The 18,449-nt window shown below is 47.4% G+C and overlaps 2 protein-coding genes across 3 annotated transcripts in view; one reads left to right on the forward strand and one right to left on the reverse strand.

The window, feature by feature from the left end:
• Nucleotides 1-341: 341 nt before the first annotated feature.
• Nucleotides 342-11,451, reverse strand: casp8ap2 (caspase 8 associated protein 2). Of its 2 annotated transcripts, none has more exons than XM_079180898.1 (10): nucleotides 11,239-11,451; nucleotides 9,859-9,932; nucleotides 9,243-9,317; nucleotides 9,007-9,107; nucleotides 8,611-8,685; nucleotides 7,548-7,663; nucleotides 4,625-7,182; nucleotides 1,878-4,536; nucleotides 1,340-1,439; nucleotides 342-1,231 (listed from the first exon to the last, which is right to left on the reverse strand). In XM_079180898.1, exons 2-10 carry the CDS (start codon nucleotides 9,890-9,892, stop codon nucleotides 1,169-1,171), a joined length of 5,781 nt encoding a protein of 1,926 aa, XP_079037024.1. In that variant the 5' UTR covers nucleotides 9,893-9,932; nucleotides 11,239-11,451; the 3' UTR covers nucleotides 342-1,168. The 2 variants fall into 2 exon arrangements, with proteins under 2 accessions (XP_079037024.1, XP_079037025.1); XM_079180899.1 differs by having other exon boundaries at nucleotides 9,859-9,973.
• Nucleotides 11,452-11,711: 260 nt separating this feature from the next.
• The window catches only part of mdn1 (midasin AAA ATPase 1), a 51,916-nt gene continuing 45,178 nt past the window's right edge, over nucleotides 11,712-18,449 (forward strand). The window contains exons 1-13 of the mRNA XM_079180230.1: nucleotides 11,712-11,932; nucleotides 12,215-12,441; nucleotides 12,587-12,811; nucleotides 13,174-13,281; nucleotides 13,420-13,612; nucleotides 13,692-13,901; nucleotides 14,404-14,535; nucleotides 14,666-14,769; nucleotides 15,190-15,304; nucleotides 16,029-16,207; nucleotides 17,378-17,459; nucleotides 17,629-17,724; nucleotides 17,855-17,967. Of these exons, the coding sequence (XP_079036356.1) occupies nucleotides 11,837-11,932; nucleotides 12,215-12,441; nucleotides 12,587-12,811; nucleotides 13,174-13,281; nucleotides 13,420-13,612; nucleotides 13,692-13,901; nucleotides 14,404-14,535; nucleotides 14,666-14,769; nucleotides 15,190-15,304; nucleotides 16,029-16,207; nucleotides 17,378-17,459; nucleotides 17,629-17,724; nucleotides 17,855-17,967 (1,880 nt within the window). The 5' untranslated portion in view covers nucleotides 11,712-11,836. The remainder of the gene's footprint in view (nucleotides 11,933-12,214; nucleotides 12,442-12,586; nucleotides 12,812-13,173; nucleotides 13,282-13,419; nucleotides 13,613-13,691; nucleotides 13,902-14,403; nucleotides 14,536-14,665; nucleotides 14,770-15,189; nucleotides 15,305-16,028; nucleotides 16,208-17,377; nucleotides 17,460-17,628; nucleotides 17,725-17,854; nucleotides 17,968-18,449) is intronic.

The raw sequence follows: 18,449 nt of genomic DNA on the forward strand, positions 1-18,449 counted from the left end.
GCACTGGCCTCGATTTTCCACACTTCGTGGCCCACTTCATGAATATTTGTGTCACGGCGTTACAGTATACGCTGCTCCCTCCACTGGCGGAGAGATTTTTTTTTACTCCACCAATTTATAAAGATGATGTCACACAAAGTGTTGTTAATTCAATTCCAATGAATACAAAAACTGACAGCGGCATTAAATAAATAAAACTTTATTTTCAGCCAAGAACAACACACAATATTCACAATATTGCATTCCATTCAGTTCACAAGCAATACGGTGAATCAAACAAAAAGCCACTCGGGGCCCACAGATAAAAGGTTTCATTTGTATTAACAGATTAAAGGTACCGTCCTGTATATGAATTGGACATGTAAACACTTTAACAACCTTCAAATAATTCAACCCCCCCCCCCGTATACAAATAGATCCAGTAAAATAAGATACAAAGCAGAATTCTGTCAATCATTCTATGTCAGTCCCACAGCTCGAGCTCTACTGATGGGCGACGCTTCGAGTGGTTTCCGGTGAGCGTCCACTACTTTTAGGAAAAAAAAAAAAAAAAAAAGAGTGTCACTTGATTTTAGGAACATTTGAGCATACTTGAACCTGGAGGTATCGTAGTCCGAAGGCAGTTTTTCCCCAACTGTACTGAGAAGAACACGAGTGTAGGACTTGTTGAGACTCCCGTTGTTGCGATGCATCGCATCCGCACGGTCGGCGTCTTTAAGATGCTGCGCCCACTGAGGACAAAGTGACATCATATCCGGACCCGATACTTTTGTAGTGACAGCAGTGTAGATTCCTAAAAAACCCCAAAGTGCATGAAAAACAGTAATACTGATGACCGTTCACATCAACCTATCTTGTCAGTTGTGCTGAGTAACGGTCCGTATTGTTGAATCCTTTTTTTTGTGTCAGATTTGCGACTTTTGTTTGAAAAACAAAAGCTGGGCTAAATCGTCTGCTCGTGTTTGTACTGGTGGGACGATGCAGGGCTCTAGATCTGGACAGGAGTGGCCTACGTGGGGATCGATCCTGTGACGACTCAGAGCCCCCCCCCTCCCCCTGACACGTTCACTTCTTCCAGCGCCGCGTCACATGAACAGCAGCCAACGTGCCCGCGTCGGTGCGAACGCTGCGATACGAGGACTGTTGCGATGACGCAGGTCAAAAGGGATCAAGGTTCCATCTTCTCCTGTTTCTTAAAAAGCTTCATGAGCTGGTTGAATCTGTGAGCGATCTGGTGGAAAGAAAGAAAGAAAAGTTATTGCATGCGCCTTCATCACAGGCTGTGTGCGGTCATACGCGTCGCATAACTACGACAAAATGAATAAAGAGACGAACTCACCTGCTCCGAAGGCTTATTGAGTTTCTCCGACAAGCCAGAGAAAGTTTCACGCGAGGCACCTTTTTTCTTCAGCTCGATGAGAATGGATCGGTCTTCATCTCTGGAGGGGGGGGGGGAGCAGAATACGGGTGATGAGCGTTAATCCTTTTTAGGGACACTGGGCCTCACAAAAGAACCACTGGTACGAACAGAGTCGTTCTTAAGTGTGCGAGTGCGAGTGATTTAGGAGAGCGTGCCGCGTTCACCGACATTCTCGTATTTTGAATTTTATCAACAAAAGTAAATGTACTTGTTATGCAAAATGTCCCATTTCAGAGTTTCCATCAAAGGCACAACATATCCCTCTGAAAGTAAACATTTAAATGGAAATACAATTGCACTTACAGTACTTCAATCCATGTACTTTTCTATAATTTCCAAACATGACAATTTATTTTCTGAAATATTGCGAGGATTGCCATCGCAAAGTGTCCGTTAAATGTAAACTGAATCTCTTATCCACAAATTCCTGAGGAATGAGGAACAACCGGCTACTGACCTGGTCCACGCCATCACCACCTCGCCCTTCTTCCTGACGACGTTCTTGGCAGAGAGACTGTTGGGGGACAGCGGTGCCGGGGAGGATTTGGATCCGTCGTCGTCGTCATCTCTCTTGCAGTCGGACTCGCGTCCCCCCTCGGCGCTCTCCTCCTCTTCCTCCTCCCTGAACCGCTTGGCTTTTGGGCTCTTTTGGCGCTTCGCCCGCTTTCTACCTTTGTTGCGATCCCCGCGGTCCTTCTCCGGTGTGCCGCTCGTGTCCCATGCAACGGCGACGCCTCTCTCCCTCACCGTCGCTTCGTCTCTCTCGGAGTCTGAGGCATGCGACGCCGACATCTGGACCGCTCGATTTGTTTCAAAGCTTCCAGCTGGTCGACGCGGACTGTAATCTGACGCATTTTTGGAGCGGACGATCCTCTCCCAACACTTCAAAAGAGCTTTTGAGGGACTTTGTTGAGTCGACACTTCTTCTCCGTGACTCGCGTTCTCATCGGCAGCGACCGTGATTTGGACTCCGTTGTGTAAATTGTTGTCTGAAGTAGTTTTGAGCAGACTTTTCCGCTTCTGTGAATCCCCAGAAAAACAAACTTCTGAGGTTTTTTGTTGAGTTGAATCCTTCGCTTGTGTCGAGCCCTCATCTTGAGAGGTGGCAGACAAACTGTTCTCTGATTCGTCCCACAAAACCTCTCTTGCGTGACCGTCTTTGGTTTCCGCGTGGTCTCCTCCGCGTCGCTCGTCTTCTTCTATTAGTGTTCGACTTAAGCTGTCGTCAGCGGTGAGCGTGGTATCGACGCCGGTGGCCGCCTGACGGATCTTCACGATGAAGTGATCGTTGGACTTCTCCATCACCAGCGCCTGCATGGGCAGGTCGGGCTTGAACACGAAAGGTGTGGCGAGCACCTCGTCGCTGCTGCTGCACCTGCTGCTGCTGCTGGAGCAGCAGCTGGAGTTGTCGGTGTCGAGGGCCAGGTGGATGTCCTGCTCCGACGCGTCCTCCCCGTCCAGCAGAGCGTCCTCGCTTATGTGAGCGCTGAGGACGCTGTCCGGGGTGGACATGAGGCGCGTGCTCGACGGCTGCAGGAAGCTGAGGTGGCTGTCGGACTTGAGCGGCGACGGAATGGTGAGCGAGACCGCCAGGTCTTCGGCGAGTATGGAATACGTCCTGTGCGAGGCCGACGGCACTTCCAGCATGCAGCTTTCGTCGAACAGAGCCGGATTCAGGTGGATCGGACCTCTGGACCGCGGGGACGCCAGCTTGCGGGGGGAGATGCTGGACCACGACGCGATGAGTTTGGAGGGCGTGTCGAATTTCATCGGGGACAGCAGCTTGGACGGAGAGTCAAATCTAGTCGGCGTGGTGATGGTGATGAGCCTCTCGCCGTCCTTCCTCGGCGTACCGAGGGGCCAGGCCGTGCTGTCGCCGCCTCCGCCGGCCTCTAGCAGGTCGGATCCTTGCAGGAGACACTTGAAGATTTCTCCCATTTGAGTGTCCCTCACCAGGTTGAACGTTAAACTGGAGGCTTGCTGCTCCGTGAGAAGCTCGAAGTCGGTTTTGTCGAGCACAGAGCCCGTTTGAGTGACGACCAAAGACGATGCGCTGCTCTTTTTCTCTGGAGTTGAAGGATTATGTTGCGATGGGTGGAAGACGGCCACAGTTTGTATATTTGGGTTATTTGAGGGACGTGGGTCAGCGTTTTCGTTTCTTTCCGCGTGCGTGATCCTGATATCTTTTCCTCGGCTTCCAAGGCCGGTTTTGTACGGCGCGACAGCACACGGCCTGATTCGATGCAGGCTGGTCGGAGCCGAGTGTGCCTCCATTTGTTGACGCTGCGGCTTCTTCGCAGGAGGCCCTCTAGACGCCTTCTCCTTTCCTCTGGGCCGGCTGTCCTCAGCGTGAGCCCTGGCTGGTTTGCAAAGGCTCTTCAGGCTCGTGTGAATGTCCTTAAACAAGTAGTCGACTTGGACGTCGACGAAGTCCCACAACCTTTGCTTCAGGTCGACCGCCTGCTGTTCAAAGATGCGCTTCACGATACCGTTATTTGATAATTTGCCGAACACGGACGCGATCAGTTTCTTCAGGCTGGATTTCAGCTCCTCTGCCTGACTGCATATTTGACCGAAATGAGCGCCATCAACAAACTCTAAAAAAGACTCCTGGAAATTATCCATCACACCGTAGAAGCTCTTCTTGGGAAAGGTTTTGTGGAGCTTCATGTACTTTTTTCGGATCTCGGCACGGACAGCCTTGAATGTCTCCATTACCTCCTCCATGGTGGAAAAAGAGGCTTTGCTTGCTGCCGGACAAACCGTTTTAAAGCGGCTCTTCGGGCTTCGTGTTGATACACCGGCTGTTTCTTTCATCGCAACACACTTTGCTTCAGATTTCCTCTTCAACAGAGTCTTAGGACTTGGCTTGTTTCCGGCCGGTTGCGCCAACTTCGCCCTCTTGGTTGCGGGAACAGGAGAACCCGCGGCCGCCTCGTCGCTTCCGCTTAAAACTTCCCCTTCCTCCAGGTCGGTGTCGGAGACACTTGAAGGCGGGTCGGACACCTTGTCCACCGGGTTTTGGGCGTCATGGTTTGCAGGAGAACCCGGATACTTGTTTTCTTTGTTTACGTCCAACTTCTTTGAGTTGGCATCGACAGGAGTACCGGAGAAATCTGCACAGAAGAGAGAAAGCAAAGACGTTCATAGAGACATTCAGCATCTCATAATCAGAATCAAACATTTATTTTTTTGATACGTTACCTTTCTGAAGGCTCTTGACATGACTTGGCTTGCCGTGAAGCTGGAGCTGAATTCTCTTGGTTATCCGTGTCGGGCTCCTCAGAGGGCTGATGACATCGGGGATGCTCCTCAGACTGCTCAGTGTGCTCATCATGGAGTCCTCGTCGTGAAGCAGCGGCACAGAGCTGGAAGGCGCGATGTTGTCCTCGCGACCCTTTCTCGGAGCGAAGCTCTTTTTCGGCGTGAAAACGAGGCCGGCGTGCTTCGGCGCCGTCTCCCCCGTCGTACTGCTCACTTTGGACACGCCGATGCAGCCGGCAGAAGAGCTCGGCTCGGCTGCGCCGCCGCCGCCGCCGTCGTTGCTGTCTTCGTTTGTCCGTGTCAAAACGTAAATGGCCTCGGGCAGACTCAGCCCTTCTTGTGGAAGGGAGTCGAGGCTTATTGTGCTGGACACGGCGTCTGCATCCTTAGGGCCATCTTGCACGCGACCGGCTTCTTTCTTGCGAGTGGAGACGGAAGCAGGAGGACGCGGCCCTTGCCGACAGTCCTGAGGTAGAAGAGTGGGAGAAACTTGCTTGCTTTTGCGGTTGGCCTTGTCAGGAGCGTCTTCAGCTGCAGGATTTTCCCGTAAGGCTGAATCTACGTTCACTGAATCCACAGAGCGGCTCTTCTGTCCTGCGGCTTTAGGAGTACTGCACTTCAGTTCAACACTTGGATCAAACACGACGGGGTCTTTAACGGCGACAGATTGATCCGTAACATTTCCAGCATTTACTTTTTGTGAAGAATTGCCCTTGTGTTGTTCATAAGTGCTTCCAGATGTGTCCCTGTCACCACCGGCAGCCTCCAGAGGTCCACAATCCTTTACCTGGTTGTCTGAGGCCAGCTTGCCCTCATGGTTTCTTGAGATACCCGATGCTTTCAGAGAGCTAATCTGCGTTGACGTTGGTGCGAGATGCGATGTCCTCCGTTTCGCTGGAGCATCTTGGTGTCGGCTACGAGCTGAGGTAGCTTGGGCTGAACCGTCTTTAAGTTGCTCGTCAGCAGCAAGAGCGTCGCTCTGGCTTTTGTCCTTCTCCTGGACAGCTTTCGCATCCTCGCGTCTCTCGTGCGTCTTTTTGGAACTCTTCGGAGTGCGCGAGGACTCTTCTGCCGAATCTCCCAACCCCGCTTCTAATTCACTGCTGTTCACTTCATCGATGACACACATGTCCTCGATGTTCGGCTGTAAGCCCTCATCGTCTGGTTCGTCTCCAACTAGCTTGTCCGCTGGTGCGAGGTCGCCCTGGCTGGCATCGAAGGGCAACAGTGGCTTCTTAATCGGTGAAAGGGTGAGGTTCAATGTTTCCATGAAACACAACTTCCTGTTGGGACTATTTTCCTCCACAGAGCTCTTCTCGGTGATACTCGGTTCTTCGGATGATCTTTTTATGGCCTTGTGTGTCTTTTCCCGTCTTTCCTTACTACCGACGTCCACTTTGCCCTGGTCGCCTTCTTTTGATCTCGCTTTCTCGCGTTCCCTGCTTGTGCTTCTCTTATGCTTTCTGCTGACTTTATCTTCATGTCGTCTGTCCTCCTTCCTTTCATACTCCTTTGGCGGTCTGTCCCCTCCCCTTTCTTTGGTGAACTCACCGCCGCCGCGCTCAGCGTGTTGATTTGAAGAGGACTTTTTACGGTCCTTCGAGTCTGAACTTCTGACATGTCCGTCACTGATCTTGATTTTCCGATGATCTCGGCCGTGGCCCTCTTTAGAGCTGTGAGCTGCACTGTGTTCGGAGTCTGATGGGGACATTTTGGCTGCATCTCGCCTCCGTTCCCGACTTCGGCTCCCTTTCTTGTCGTCAGAAGAAACGGCACTCTCTGGTGGAGGGCTTTTAGACCGGTCTGATCGGTTCCTGCTTCTACATGATCTGGAGTCATAATGTCGTCCCGAGTCTTTGTCTGCTTTGTGAGACCTCTTTCTGGCGGTGGCAGAACTGTCCTTGTTGGGATCTGAACCACTTCCGTGTCTCCTATCCGTCGACTCAGATCGTTTTTGACATTTTTCCTCTCGGTGCTTGGACTTGCGCTTCTCTGATTCACTGTGTCGGGTTGATGAGCTGCTGCTGCTGGATTTCCTGCTGGGCGGATCACTTTCTTTCCTGGGGCGTTGAGGGGGATCGCTTGGAGGACGACCCTCACTAGGAGGTAAAGCTGCTAGAGGTGGAAGAGGACACGATGGAGGAGGAGGAGGAGGAGGCGGCGGCGGTGGAGGAGGAGGACAGGAGGGTGGCGGAGGACAGGAGGGTGGCGGAGGACAGGAAGGTGGCGGACGAGAGGAGGCTGGCGGACGAGAGGAGGCCGGCAGACGAGAGGAGGCCGGCAGACGAGAGGAGGCTGGCGGAGGAGAGGCTGGCGGACGAGAGGAGGTTGGCGGACGAGAGGTTGGCGGACGAGAGGCTGGCGGACGAGAGGAGGCCGGCAGACGAGAGGAGGCTGGCGGAGGAGAAGGCGGCCTTATCATGGAGCGCTGACTGGACGATTTTTGATCCCGCAGATGATTAATGTGAGATCGGGGATGATGGTAACATTCGTCTGACCTAAAGAAAACAAAGTTTTAAAATGGATTAATCACTTAACGTAAATACAATCAGTAGAGACAGCTCATAGAGAATAATACGCTATTTGTCCTAATTTACCTGCCAACAAATTCTTTTACAAATCCTACATGGAATTACATTATCTTATTATGGAGTATTTCATACATTACATTGACATGGGAATAGCGTGTGGTTATTGGTTGACGTCATCTAGCTCTATGCAGGGGTTTTTTTTTTTAACTCAATAATTGTTTCCCCACATTTTTAGCAACTAAATCAGTGAGACTGTCTTACGTCTCCCGTTGAGCGAGACGTTTTAGAGGCCGACTCGTGAGTCGACCAGTTGATTCAAAACAAACACTTACTGTTGGTTCAGCCTCTGAATCTCAGCATCTTTTCGTATCACCTCCTGTCGGGCCGTTTGTAAAAGTGCAGAGATGTTCTTTTTGAGACAGCAGTTCTCAGTGTTCAACCCTGTATTCTGTTTCAAAAGAGAAAGAGGCCGAAACAAAACACGTTAGCGCTGCAGAATCTTTAGAGCAGGTGGGTTTTGACAACCATTTTCACTGGAATACCCAGGTTCCCTCATAACTCCCTCTCTGATATCTATTTGATATTGCTGTGAAAACATTTTTAAATAACTATTTTTTCTCGCAAAAAAAACTAAATTTTAGAAGATTAAAATTGAACACTATCAATTATGAACAACTACCAAAATTTGACCTTTGCCCTGTCGGCAGCTAAACTACAGCAACTAAGAACGGCAGTGAGTTGGGGGAGACAAAGAGATCTGTGAGCTCTCCGAGCAAAACAATGTGTTCTGTGTCACATTAGACGACGCTGCTGTCGAGTTAACCATAACACCTCTTTAACACCTTCCATAATGCCGGCGTGCAACCTGAAATAACACTCAGCGGCGGCATTAAGCCGATGCTGTTTCGTTCAGTGTGAAAAAAGCAAAGCCTGCGTAACGGCGGTTCTTCTTTACGGCAGTCTTTGTGTGAAAGGGGCTGATGACTGAAGCGGTGAAGCTCCAGATATGTGTTGATAAATCAGTCTAAGTTATGTGTTTGCATAGCTATCGCTGTATTACGGTGAATGGCAGGGCATATATTACATCTGCTAAATAAAATTAAGGAAAATATGCTCTTTTAGGACCTGGTTACTCATCTTCCATTTCAGCATTTGATATGTTTTGAAATTACAAAACTGTTTTGGAGGGTCGTGGTTGGTCAAGATATCTGCAAAAACCTTTATACAGCTGAGGATTACGATTCTTCATGAAATACATTCAAAACAAATGTCGGAAATGAAAATCAAAAAATATGTAATCATCTGCTTTTACATTTTTCCGACTTCCACCTGAAACTTAAAATCACATTTCAGCAATGATGCACCCATTTGAAGGTGAAGGAAAATAAGACAAACCTGGATCTGCATCTGCTCCACTCTCCGGCGCAACTCATTGATTTGGTTTTGAGCGGCTAGATATCTGGACTTCAACTGCACACAAAGCAACAACAAAAGGATTGTGAGACAGTTGGCCAGCTGACAGCAGTACTCTCCGAGCATCAGAGCGTTGTTATACTCCCTTTAACATTTGTTGTGTATGACGCCGGATAATGAACAAAGGGTTAACGCCGTACTTGACAATTAACACCAGGCTGTTGGCCAGAAGGGAATCTGTTGTCGCTGCTTTTCCACTCCAGACCCAAGTCCTCACACATCCCTTCTGAACCAAACAATGCTGCGACTTCAGCAACACACATGTTCATTGATAAAATCAGGTCAACGGAGAGAAAGGAAGCACGGAGCACAAATCACCTCAGAGTATGACGTCTCTCTGCTCTGCTGTTCCTCTGTGACAATCTCTTCATAAAGATCCATCGAGTCTTTCAGCTGAGACGCCTTCGGGGGTGACTTCTCTGTGACACACCACAATAAGACAAATCAAATGCTGGACGAAGGAATCTGTGCTGGACTGTTTGCCCGGCGTTAGAATATTATTTGGAGTGATAACATTGTGCCACAGCTGCGAAACGTTCAGAAAGGACTTTTACCTGCATTGCTGCTAAAAGGGATATCCATGCCATCATAGATATCCACAGAATCCTCATTGGCATCAGGTACAAAGACTGTGAAATGTAATATACACGTGTTATTAATGTGTGTCGTCGGTTATGTACAGCTACAATCGATCCCTTTTCCTCCATTATAAGACTTAACCCAAAACGATGGCTGTGTCCCGTCCACAATCACTCGCAACATGAATCCCCCAATGCTACATTTTTCATTCCCTGTTTAAAAAGGCACTATATAGGGCATTCATTTTATTAGAATTAATACACAAAAAAACTGTGGGAATTAGTATTTATTTTGGGTGCAACATATGTATCTACATTTACATCTCTACTCCCTATATTAAAAACATTGAATGATTTTTTTTTTCTGTGGGAAAAATGTACACCGTATATTTTGGGCACGCACCTTCGAAGATTTTACAATTTGAATTTTATATATGCAATAATCTTATGACACTGAATTGGAGTGAAACCACTCCTGTGGCACTATGCCTATATATTATATGCTAAAATAGCCTTATTATAGGCCAAAATTCCTTATAATACACAAATACCACTAAATAAAACAAATGTAAATGTGTTTTTTTTTACTTACGCCCAGAGGTATCGTCTGTGTCGATGTCGTCCATTCTTCCCAGCGTCTCTGTGGCTCAGATTCTTAAGGAGCTCCTGACAGCGATGCCAAAGGAAAACCAATAGTTATTACCAGTCTACGAATAAAGCATAGAACAGAAAGCAGAGACAAGACCACAATTAAACAAGACCACATTTAATCAACCCACCGTTGATTATAGTGTTGATATACCAATCTTAAAGGGGCACTCCACCAATCTTACGTATAAATGTCCGTGTACTAGCTGTTCAACTCAGCCTGGAATTTCTTCAGTGGCTCTGGAGAAGCTTTGAAAGTGACCCGGATGATGTCATATGAGTAATCTCAGCTGTTACTAAGCTACAATACATTTTGAACACATGGCTTGGGCTACATACCAGAGTTATGGTAATCTGTCTTGTTTGTCACCCAACTCAATGAAAGTAAAATACTAAATCACCTGGTTACAGATGATTAGGGTTGGGCAATATGACAAGATATACTAAATATATACATTTGTTAATATCGCATAGTGTTTATACCCTGGTAGTCATCTCTTTATTACCTCTAGTTGAATTAGGTGAATTAGGTAAATGTAGGCAATGTTGTAAAACAATGAGCAGAACTACTTTATGGCCATTTTATTTGGATTCTACAAAAACTAGTACCTTGATTTTGTATTTGATTTGCCACAAATGTAAATGGCAGTTCGGTTGTTCTATCACGAAGCAACTTCCTAATAGATTTACCCACAAAACGTGCGACATGACGTAAACATGCTGCTCTCTGTGGTGGGCAAACTAAGGCCTGTCACTGTGTTAGCTAACGCTCGAGCTCTTTTGTTCATTTCTAACTCTGCCTTAACAAAGACCACAGCAAGGACAAAGCCTCCCAACAACAGAGCAAAGCAGAGAGAAAAGCAGAGGAAGTATACTGCTGAGTTGCATCTTATGTGTGAATATCGCTTCACTTTTTTTTTACTTTCTGCCCCTGGCCTTAATGTGATACGCTGCGCTCAGGCTAAAGCTAACATTAACAGGACTATAGCTAACGTTACCATAGTCCCGTTCTCAACTCTTTAACCACACACGACTTAAAGTTCTCCTGAAATGTTACACCTGAATCGGACGATACATAAGACAGAATGGAGGGCGTTTTTTTACGTTACTGTTTATGTTATCCTTATTAATAAACAGGCTTGGGTCAGTTAGACCACTGCTTGCTTTATTCAATCCCCGTGCTACCAATGGGTTAGGAACTGAAGGTACAACCGGAGAAAGTGCTCGGTGAGTAAGTTTGGGACGCTGATGTGAAACATATGTACCGGCCAGACACTAATACAAATCATATTACAGTTAGCTAGCTATGAATTGGTTGACTTACTCGTTTTGCGTATTGTTACGTGTCCTCCTGTTGTTTACAACTGTAATGTCGCGCCAAGACTTCATTGCACAGGAAGTAGCGACATTTCCCGCGGTATGTCACTGCCGTGGGTGTGTTCTCACAGCTCTTCGGTTACAGAAAATATTCCTAAAACAGGGAGTGAAACCCTCAAGGAGACCAGTTGTACGGCGTCTCGCGGTCTTCTCCAGGGGTTCACATCTCCCTACAGCCAGCTGACATAGACGAAAGCATTTAAAAAAGCAGCAGATTTGGCAGTTCGCTCGAGCGAAAGTTGTTCCGCCCGCGGAGTTGCGCTGTGCTCGCGTCGCTATCCGGCACGTCATCACAGCGCGACGCGGCAAGTGGAATCCAACCCCGACCCTGACCCGGAAGGATTTGCGCTTCGCTCACATGTGGACAGGATCTTAACGCCAGAGACGCGAACATGCATGTGTGTTGTGATACAAGCCCAGACAGACAAGCGCGTGATGAACCTCGCAGTTTGGTTTAATAATCAGTAAATCGGGATACCTGTTCATTGAACGCGCGAGCTTGTTTTCGCTCTAGATTGCCAGCTCCAGAAGCGACCAATGATACGATGGAAAATTTAGAATTGAGCCTTTCATCACTGGGCACCATATCCCGACATGTTGCCAAAAGTCACAACGAACTGAGCCAATATCTGTCAAAGCAGGTAAGACATTTTCATTCCTGGCTTGTACGGAATAAAATAATGTATATAGTGTTTTCTTTTCGCGCTGACTCAAAACGTGTCCTGCGGGCAGCATGCTGTTACCTTCCCTTCACATGTCAGTAGTCACTCCTCTAATAACACACTTGGAGTCCATTCTGCTGCCTTTTTAATCCCTAGGGTGTAAATATTTTCCAAGAAATATTGATTTCTGTGTGTATTTTTTTTTTTATGTTAGCCAATCAGTATTTCAATTGGGACCCGTCCCATATGATCTCTCCTCAGATATGGAGCCAGCAGGACAGGCAGTGCATTCTGGAGTGTGTGGCCCAGCTGCTGTTGGAGAAGGATTACACTTCGCTGATTGCTCGACACCTGCGGCCGCTGGTGTTGGACCTGTTGGAGCGCAATGCAGAGAGGGTCAAAGCTGGTGGCAGGATCAACCATGACCTCCACGAGCGCCTGTGCGTGGCCCTCAGCAAACTCCTCGGCATCAGTCCGGATGCGCAGGCGTAAGTGGAAAGCTGGGCTCTCTGGCACTCTCACACACACACACACACACACACACACACACACACACACTGATACGTGAAGCTTAGCTAGCATTTCTGCAGGCTGCATCCACTCTGACCAACTCTTATACTTCCCCTCCGCAAGGTTTGCTGCGAGGTACTTCAACGATGCCCCCCCGGTCTTTCAGCGGCTCTTCTTCACCAGTGAAGAGTCATCAGCCGTTCAGTACGGCCCCAGGAGGATGAAGATGCGGGACCTCATGGGGGCCACCCTGCGTTTCCTCCAGAGTGACTGTGCCAAGTTTCGAATGCTCTGGGACTGGAGTCCCTGCGTATCCCAGCTGCTCACCAGCGATGTCATGGTTCGAGGGTATGTAGCCGCTTCCTCTTTAGACCCAGAGAGGCTTCGTGGGCCGTGCAATGTAACAAATTGATTGGTACAAGCTGTTATACACTCTAAATGGGACCATCATTTACGAAACAAACATCATGCTGTATTAAAGAAGACTTGAAGCTAGAGATTGAGACCATAAACTCATGTTTACAATGTTTACTGCGGTAATAAAGCAAGTGAGAAGTAGAGTCATTTAGTCTTCTATACAATCGGACTTCTTTTAGCGTCCCCTAAATGCCATTAGAGAGAATGCAAGTATAAGGCACACTATTTTTGCATTATTTCACTTGTTTGCCCAACACATTAAACATCCGGTATTTTCTCATTGTCTCCAACAGGTACACTGCCCATTGTTTGGCGATGGTCTCTCACATGACTGATAATCAGAAAACCATCTTTCTGAGAAAGGTGCTGTCGAGCGATGAAATCCTGCACATGAAAATGAAGTACGTACCTTTTTGCTTTTCCTTGTTTTTATCTCTTGTCGCATGTCGGGCAGAATATGGAAAAGTTTCAATCAGCTTGTGGAAGAAGTGATCTGATTCCATAACTTAAGTAAAAGTACTCATTTTATCCTCCATTAGAGCTTTGGAAGAGACTCAGCAGCTGGAGGTAGAAAAAGCCCTGGTGTTAGCCAATCAGGGCTCTGTGATGTGGCGCCAGGAGAAGGCTAATAAGTTCACCAGGGGCCAGGTGGTATCAGAGGACCTGTCCCAGAATGTTGTGGCAGTCTGTGGTGTTGTGCTACCCAGGATAGTTCCGAGACAGACTGAACAGGTACGCGCCCTTTGATTTCTCAGATAAAATAGTCTGCTGTCGACCTTTTTTGGTCCTCATGTTGATTTTATTCTTGCAGAGGAACCCAAAAGATCTGGTGCTGGTGGACTCGACCTGCCGTAATCTGAGAAGACTGGCATTGGCTGTGGCTTCCCAGAAGCCAGTGCTGCTTGAGGGCCCTATTGGATGTGGCAAAACCGCCCTGGTTGAGTTTATGGCTGCTGTCACGGGACATACAAAAACTACAGACATCCTGAAGGTCCAGCTTGGCGATCAAACTGACAGCAAGGTGAGAGTGAATGGAATCAGTCTGACTCTGCCAATTTTACACATAGAATTCAGTTTACTTTGGCTGAACAATTTTAACAGAAAGCCTGCAATACAACCTGGAAATGTGGAGTTTTGAAGGGCCAAGATAGCCCAGTACTAAGTAGTATAATACTACTTATTATTGAAACCTCGCCAGTCAAACGATACCTGCAATCAATCCTTTTTGTACCCTGATCTCTTCGATTTAATGCGACGTGTGATTGGTCCACTACCGCAGTAGCTACAACCCATACAGCCGTCTCTGTACACGGTGATGTTTGAGCCTGGCGGCTAGAAGCTAACGGTGCTAACAGTGCGAACAGGGCTAGCGACGGCAACAGTGCCAGTGTCACTTTAAGGGTACTGGCATTGATACTGGTATCGTAATGTTTTAAACAATACCCAGCCCTAGTATGGAGTTGCATTATGGGAATTGTAGGATCCAGTGCTGAGCTTTTGTGAATGTTTTGTTGGATTCACAGATGCTGCTCGGGATGTACCGTTGTACCGATATACCAGGGAAGTTTGTGTGGCAGCCAGGAACATTGACACAGGCCGTATCCAAAGGCCAGTGGATCCTATTGGAAGACATTGACCACGCACCTCTGGATGTGGTGAGTTGAGAATGGGCTTCCACCAACACATCCTCTGAGTAGATCCTTAATAAACAGCTTAATGTGAGACTAATATGTTGTGGATACATCATTGCAACAACCCACAACTGGACGGAAATCTTTTTTTTAGATATCGGTGCTCCTGCCTTTGATGGAGAATAAAAAGCTGATGATTCCAGGGCGGGAGGACTGCATCGATGTTGCTCCTGGATTTCAGTTCTTTGCAACAAGGAGGTAAGAATGTCATTACATTTCAAATGTGCTTATGGAACAGCAGCTTGCAGTGATATGATTCTTTGCTGGTAACCTGATTATCTTTCACTTTTTGGATGTGTCTCACTGTCTGAACACGTCAATTTCCTATGAAAACAAAAATCCTTCTCTAGGATTTCCTCCAGTCGGCCTCTCTGATCTGTTTGCATTGTTAACGTCTCAGTAAGCTTCAAACAATGTAGGTCGTACAACGACTTGTTTAAATTCTGCGTACACTTTAACTGATAGTGATCTTTTTTAGGTGTCTAAAATAAGTTAGAGAGAGACGATTTGGTAAAGTTCAAACCCAGCTGACTTTTGACGCCTCCATTGTAACGATCCGGTGGCCAATCGCCGCATGAAGCGGGCGTGATGTGACGTGAGTATGCTCGCGTGTTGCAGGATGTACCTCAGCGGTGGCGGTTGGCACAAACCACAGAACTCTCACGCGGCGCTGCTGGACAAGTACTGGACCAAGCTGCAAATGGGCAACATGACGCGAGAGGAGCTGAAGAAGGTGAGCGTTGGATCAACCGTATTGTCCCAGAGGGGGAAGTCTGTCTCAGGCACAGTGCTACTGTCTGTTGCTTTAAATAGAAACGCTACAGTAACAGTAAGAGGCGTTTGACATTGACAAAACGGCAGATTAAAGGACTTGTGTGTTTTATTTTATAAGATTTATCGGAGTTCAGCGGCTTTACGGTGTCTTCAAGCGGGTGGTTTTGCACTTTGGCACACAAAGTCTTCTTTTTTGGTACAGCTGTTAGCGTTAAAGGTTGATCATCTTAAATAACCACAAGTTGCGAAAACAGAAGGAACAGTTTTATTTGTAGAGTCCCGGCATGATTTTGAGATCATTCCGGCTGTGCGCCACGCTTCTTTTATTCGTCGCGGGGGCCAAAAAGACATCCGTAAAGTATTAGGAATGCACCAGTATTTCATATCGGACCGATACGGACTCAAATAGCTGGATTGGGTATCCTATTCTCTGTTTATATATACATTATATACTGGAAATGTAATTCCTGTTTTAAGTTTGGACCAATTTGTTGCTGCATTAAAAAGATTTATGCTTGAATTGTAATTCCTGTTAATTTTGAAAATATTTTTTATTGGCTGGCGTACGATTCATAATCATGAAAAACAATTCAATACATTTATATCTGTGTATTTATCAGTTACGGATTGAGGAGCGAGGAGACAACCTTACCCCCCCTCCCTCCCTCTCTCTCTGTGTTTAGGTGCTCATCAGCAGGTATGCGAGGCTGACGGTGGTGGCGGACCGTCTCCTGGATATCTACTGCCAGCTGACCGGGGAGAGACACTCTGACCCGGACGCGAGCAGCCTCCAAACCCCCGACGACGGCCAGCAGCAACAGGACAAAAGCACGGCTCTGGAGGGCAGAGCCCTGTCGCTGAGGTGAGGCCCCCACGCTCACCACTCGCTCTGCTCGCCCTTTGCTCTCCTTCGTCGGCTGTTTCGGGTGAAATAACGTGACGTCTTATCCTGAGATAGTGATTTCAGGAAGAGACGTCACGCCGAACACGCCACACTCTGCTGGTCTTTGCTGAATCATATATTATTCTGAGACGCAAACTACCCAAATAACTTTGTAACGATAAACAGAAACCTAGTTATCGGACATTTCAGTTGACTTTATTCATTGAGCCTTGTTTCGGAGAGGAGAGTTATTTGTTTGTTATCTCGCACTAACCAATCGGTAGCGAGTGACCTATCCATCCTGTCGTCGGTTTCTTCGGGTATCCGATCGGAGCAGTTCACTGTGATGTTTTTCTCAACAGTCGAAGAAATATGCAAATGTATTATTTCTGTAAAACGCCTCACAACAACCTGTACAGCTGCCACAATTGTGTGCCTCCCCTTTAAAGGTGTTCTCCAGCCATTTAGCATTGCACTTTCATAAAGCTGGCGCTCTTGTCGGACACAGATATTAAAAAACATGGTAAAAATCTAATTTAAGTCCTTCGTACACTTGATCCTTAATTTCTCATAATGCAGCTCATCCGTGCTTTTCTATAGGCTTTCCTAAAATCTTTATATATATATACACACACACACAGGACATAAAGGACCACGTGCCGTACACAACCCCATGTTACAGAGTGTCTGGCCTCTCTGCACTATAACACCCAAATAGCAGCGCTTTATCCCGACTACCAGGCGGTCCGCAGCAGCAGTCTTTAATTAGCTTTCCACGAGCGGCTGCTGTGCTCGATGGATTATCGATTGGACCGTCCTCCGTACGACGAGCTGGAATCCCAGATTCTACAGGTCAAACCGGGGCATTCTCATGCCGGTAACCGGTTTGTAAACAAGTCCTCACAGGACATCCTGCGCAAAACCCGCCTGTGTTTCTGTCGCGTTGACGAACGGCGTGACCCCGGTTTGATGTGGCCGCTGCCTTGAGGGGAACTCGGCATCAGAGACATCACACATGAAATCAATGTGTCTGCAGTTTCCATGCTCTGCACTTCAATAGCACATGTATGCTTTTCAAGGATCAATGTAATTAGCCGCATAGCTCGGGCCACAGCGACGCTTTTATTTTTCTTCGTTGTGATTCCACAGGGACCTGCTGAAATGGTGCGAGCGGATCAGCGTCAACTTTGACGGCACCTCATCGGCCACGGCACAACACGTCTTCCAAGAGGTTAGTGGGTTCGATCTCTTGACAATGTAAGCACATAAAGAGACAAATAACTTTCCCGCACAGCTGCCAGAGAACAGCATTTTAGTTGTTTTTAATTCAGTGGTGGGTGATTCAGGATGTATTGTCTTCACTGACGGATGCCTTGTTGGTTGGTGCCCCTCTTTGCCAGGCTCTTGACTGCTTCACAGCCATGCTGTCTCGGCCTGAAAGTCGACTGCGAATGGCCGAGATCATCGGAAGCAAGCTCAACATCTCCAAAGAGAAGGTGACCGGCCTACTTTGACAGAAAACTGATTTTGGGGGGGGGGGGCCATTTCCCATAGCTGAAGGAAAAAGAAAAATCCAGTACCTTGCTGTGTCCCTTCTTTGTTTTACTACCTACATTGTAATTCCAGGCCCAGCACTTCTGCCAGATGTACCAGCCCGGCATCTCCGTGACTGAGCTGGAGGCCTCGGTGGGCCGGGTGACCCTGGGTCGAAAGCAGACCGAAGCGGTGCAGCTGAGCGTGTAAGTGGGACATCCTGCCCGGCGCCCCCTTTGACCCTTGTTTACAGCGCAGCAGCTGGTCACTGTGCCAGCCTTCACCTACTTATAGAACCAAACAGACCCCCTGCTGGCAAATTGAATAAACATGGAATTGATTATGGTAAACAGATCCATCTAATAGCATCAGATCGTGCCCAGATATTCGCATTGACTTTTCCATAAAGCTAATATGAATGGGCTCCGGCTGAAAACAAACAGCGTGTGACTTTAGAGACCATTTCACCGTTGTAAACGCAAACATTGCAACTGTGCGCTGGTTTGTTTCCTGTCGCAGTAAAAGGAACCTTCATAAAAGAGGTGAATACACATGCACACACCACTTTTAATGTTTTAGAGTTTTTGAAAACAAGTTGCCTTATTTTTGTAGGTTGTTATGCAGAAAAAATAGTTTAAAAAAAAAAAATACTTTTGCCATGCACTGTATGGTGGCTAATGCTAGCTAT

This window comes from Pholis gunnellus (genome assembly GCF_910591455.1).
Source record: "Pholis gunnellus genome assembly, chromosome: 19".
Classification (NCBI taxonomy): domain Eukaryota; kingdom Metazoa; phylum Chordata; class Actinopteri; order Perciformes; family Pholidae; genus Pholis; species Pholis gunnellus.

Bases quoted from the DNA above. Each gene is read 5' to 3' on its own strand.
- casp8ap2 (XM_079180898.1), bottom strand. From the start codon at position 9,892: ATGGACGACATCGACACAGACGATACCTCTGGGC. The intron at 9,108-9,242 runs GTAAAAGTCCTT...GGTGTGTCACAG, and splicing joins CCCTTTTAGCAGCAATGCAG to AGAAGTCACCCCCGAAGGCG. The intron at 4,537-4,624 runs GTAACGTATCAA...TCTTCTGTGCAG, and splicing joins TGTCAAGAGCCTTCAGAAAG to ATTTCTCCGGTACTCCTGTC.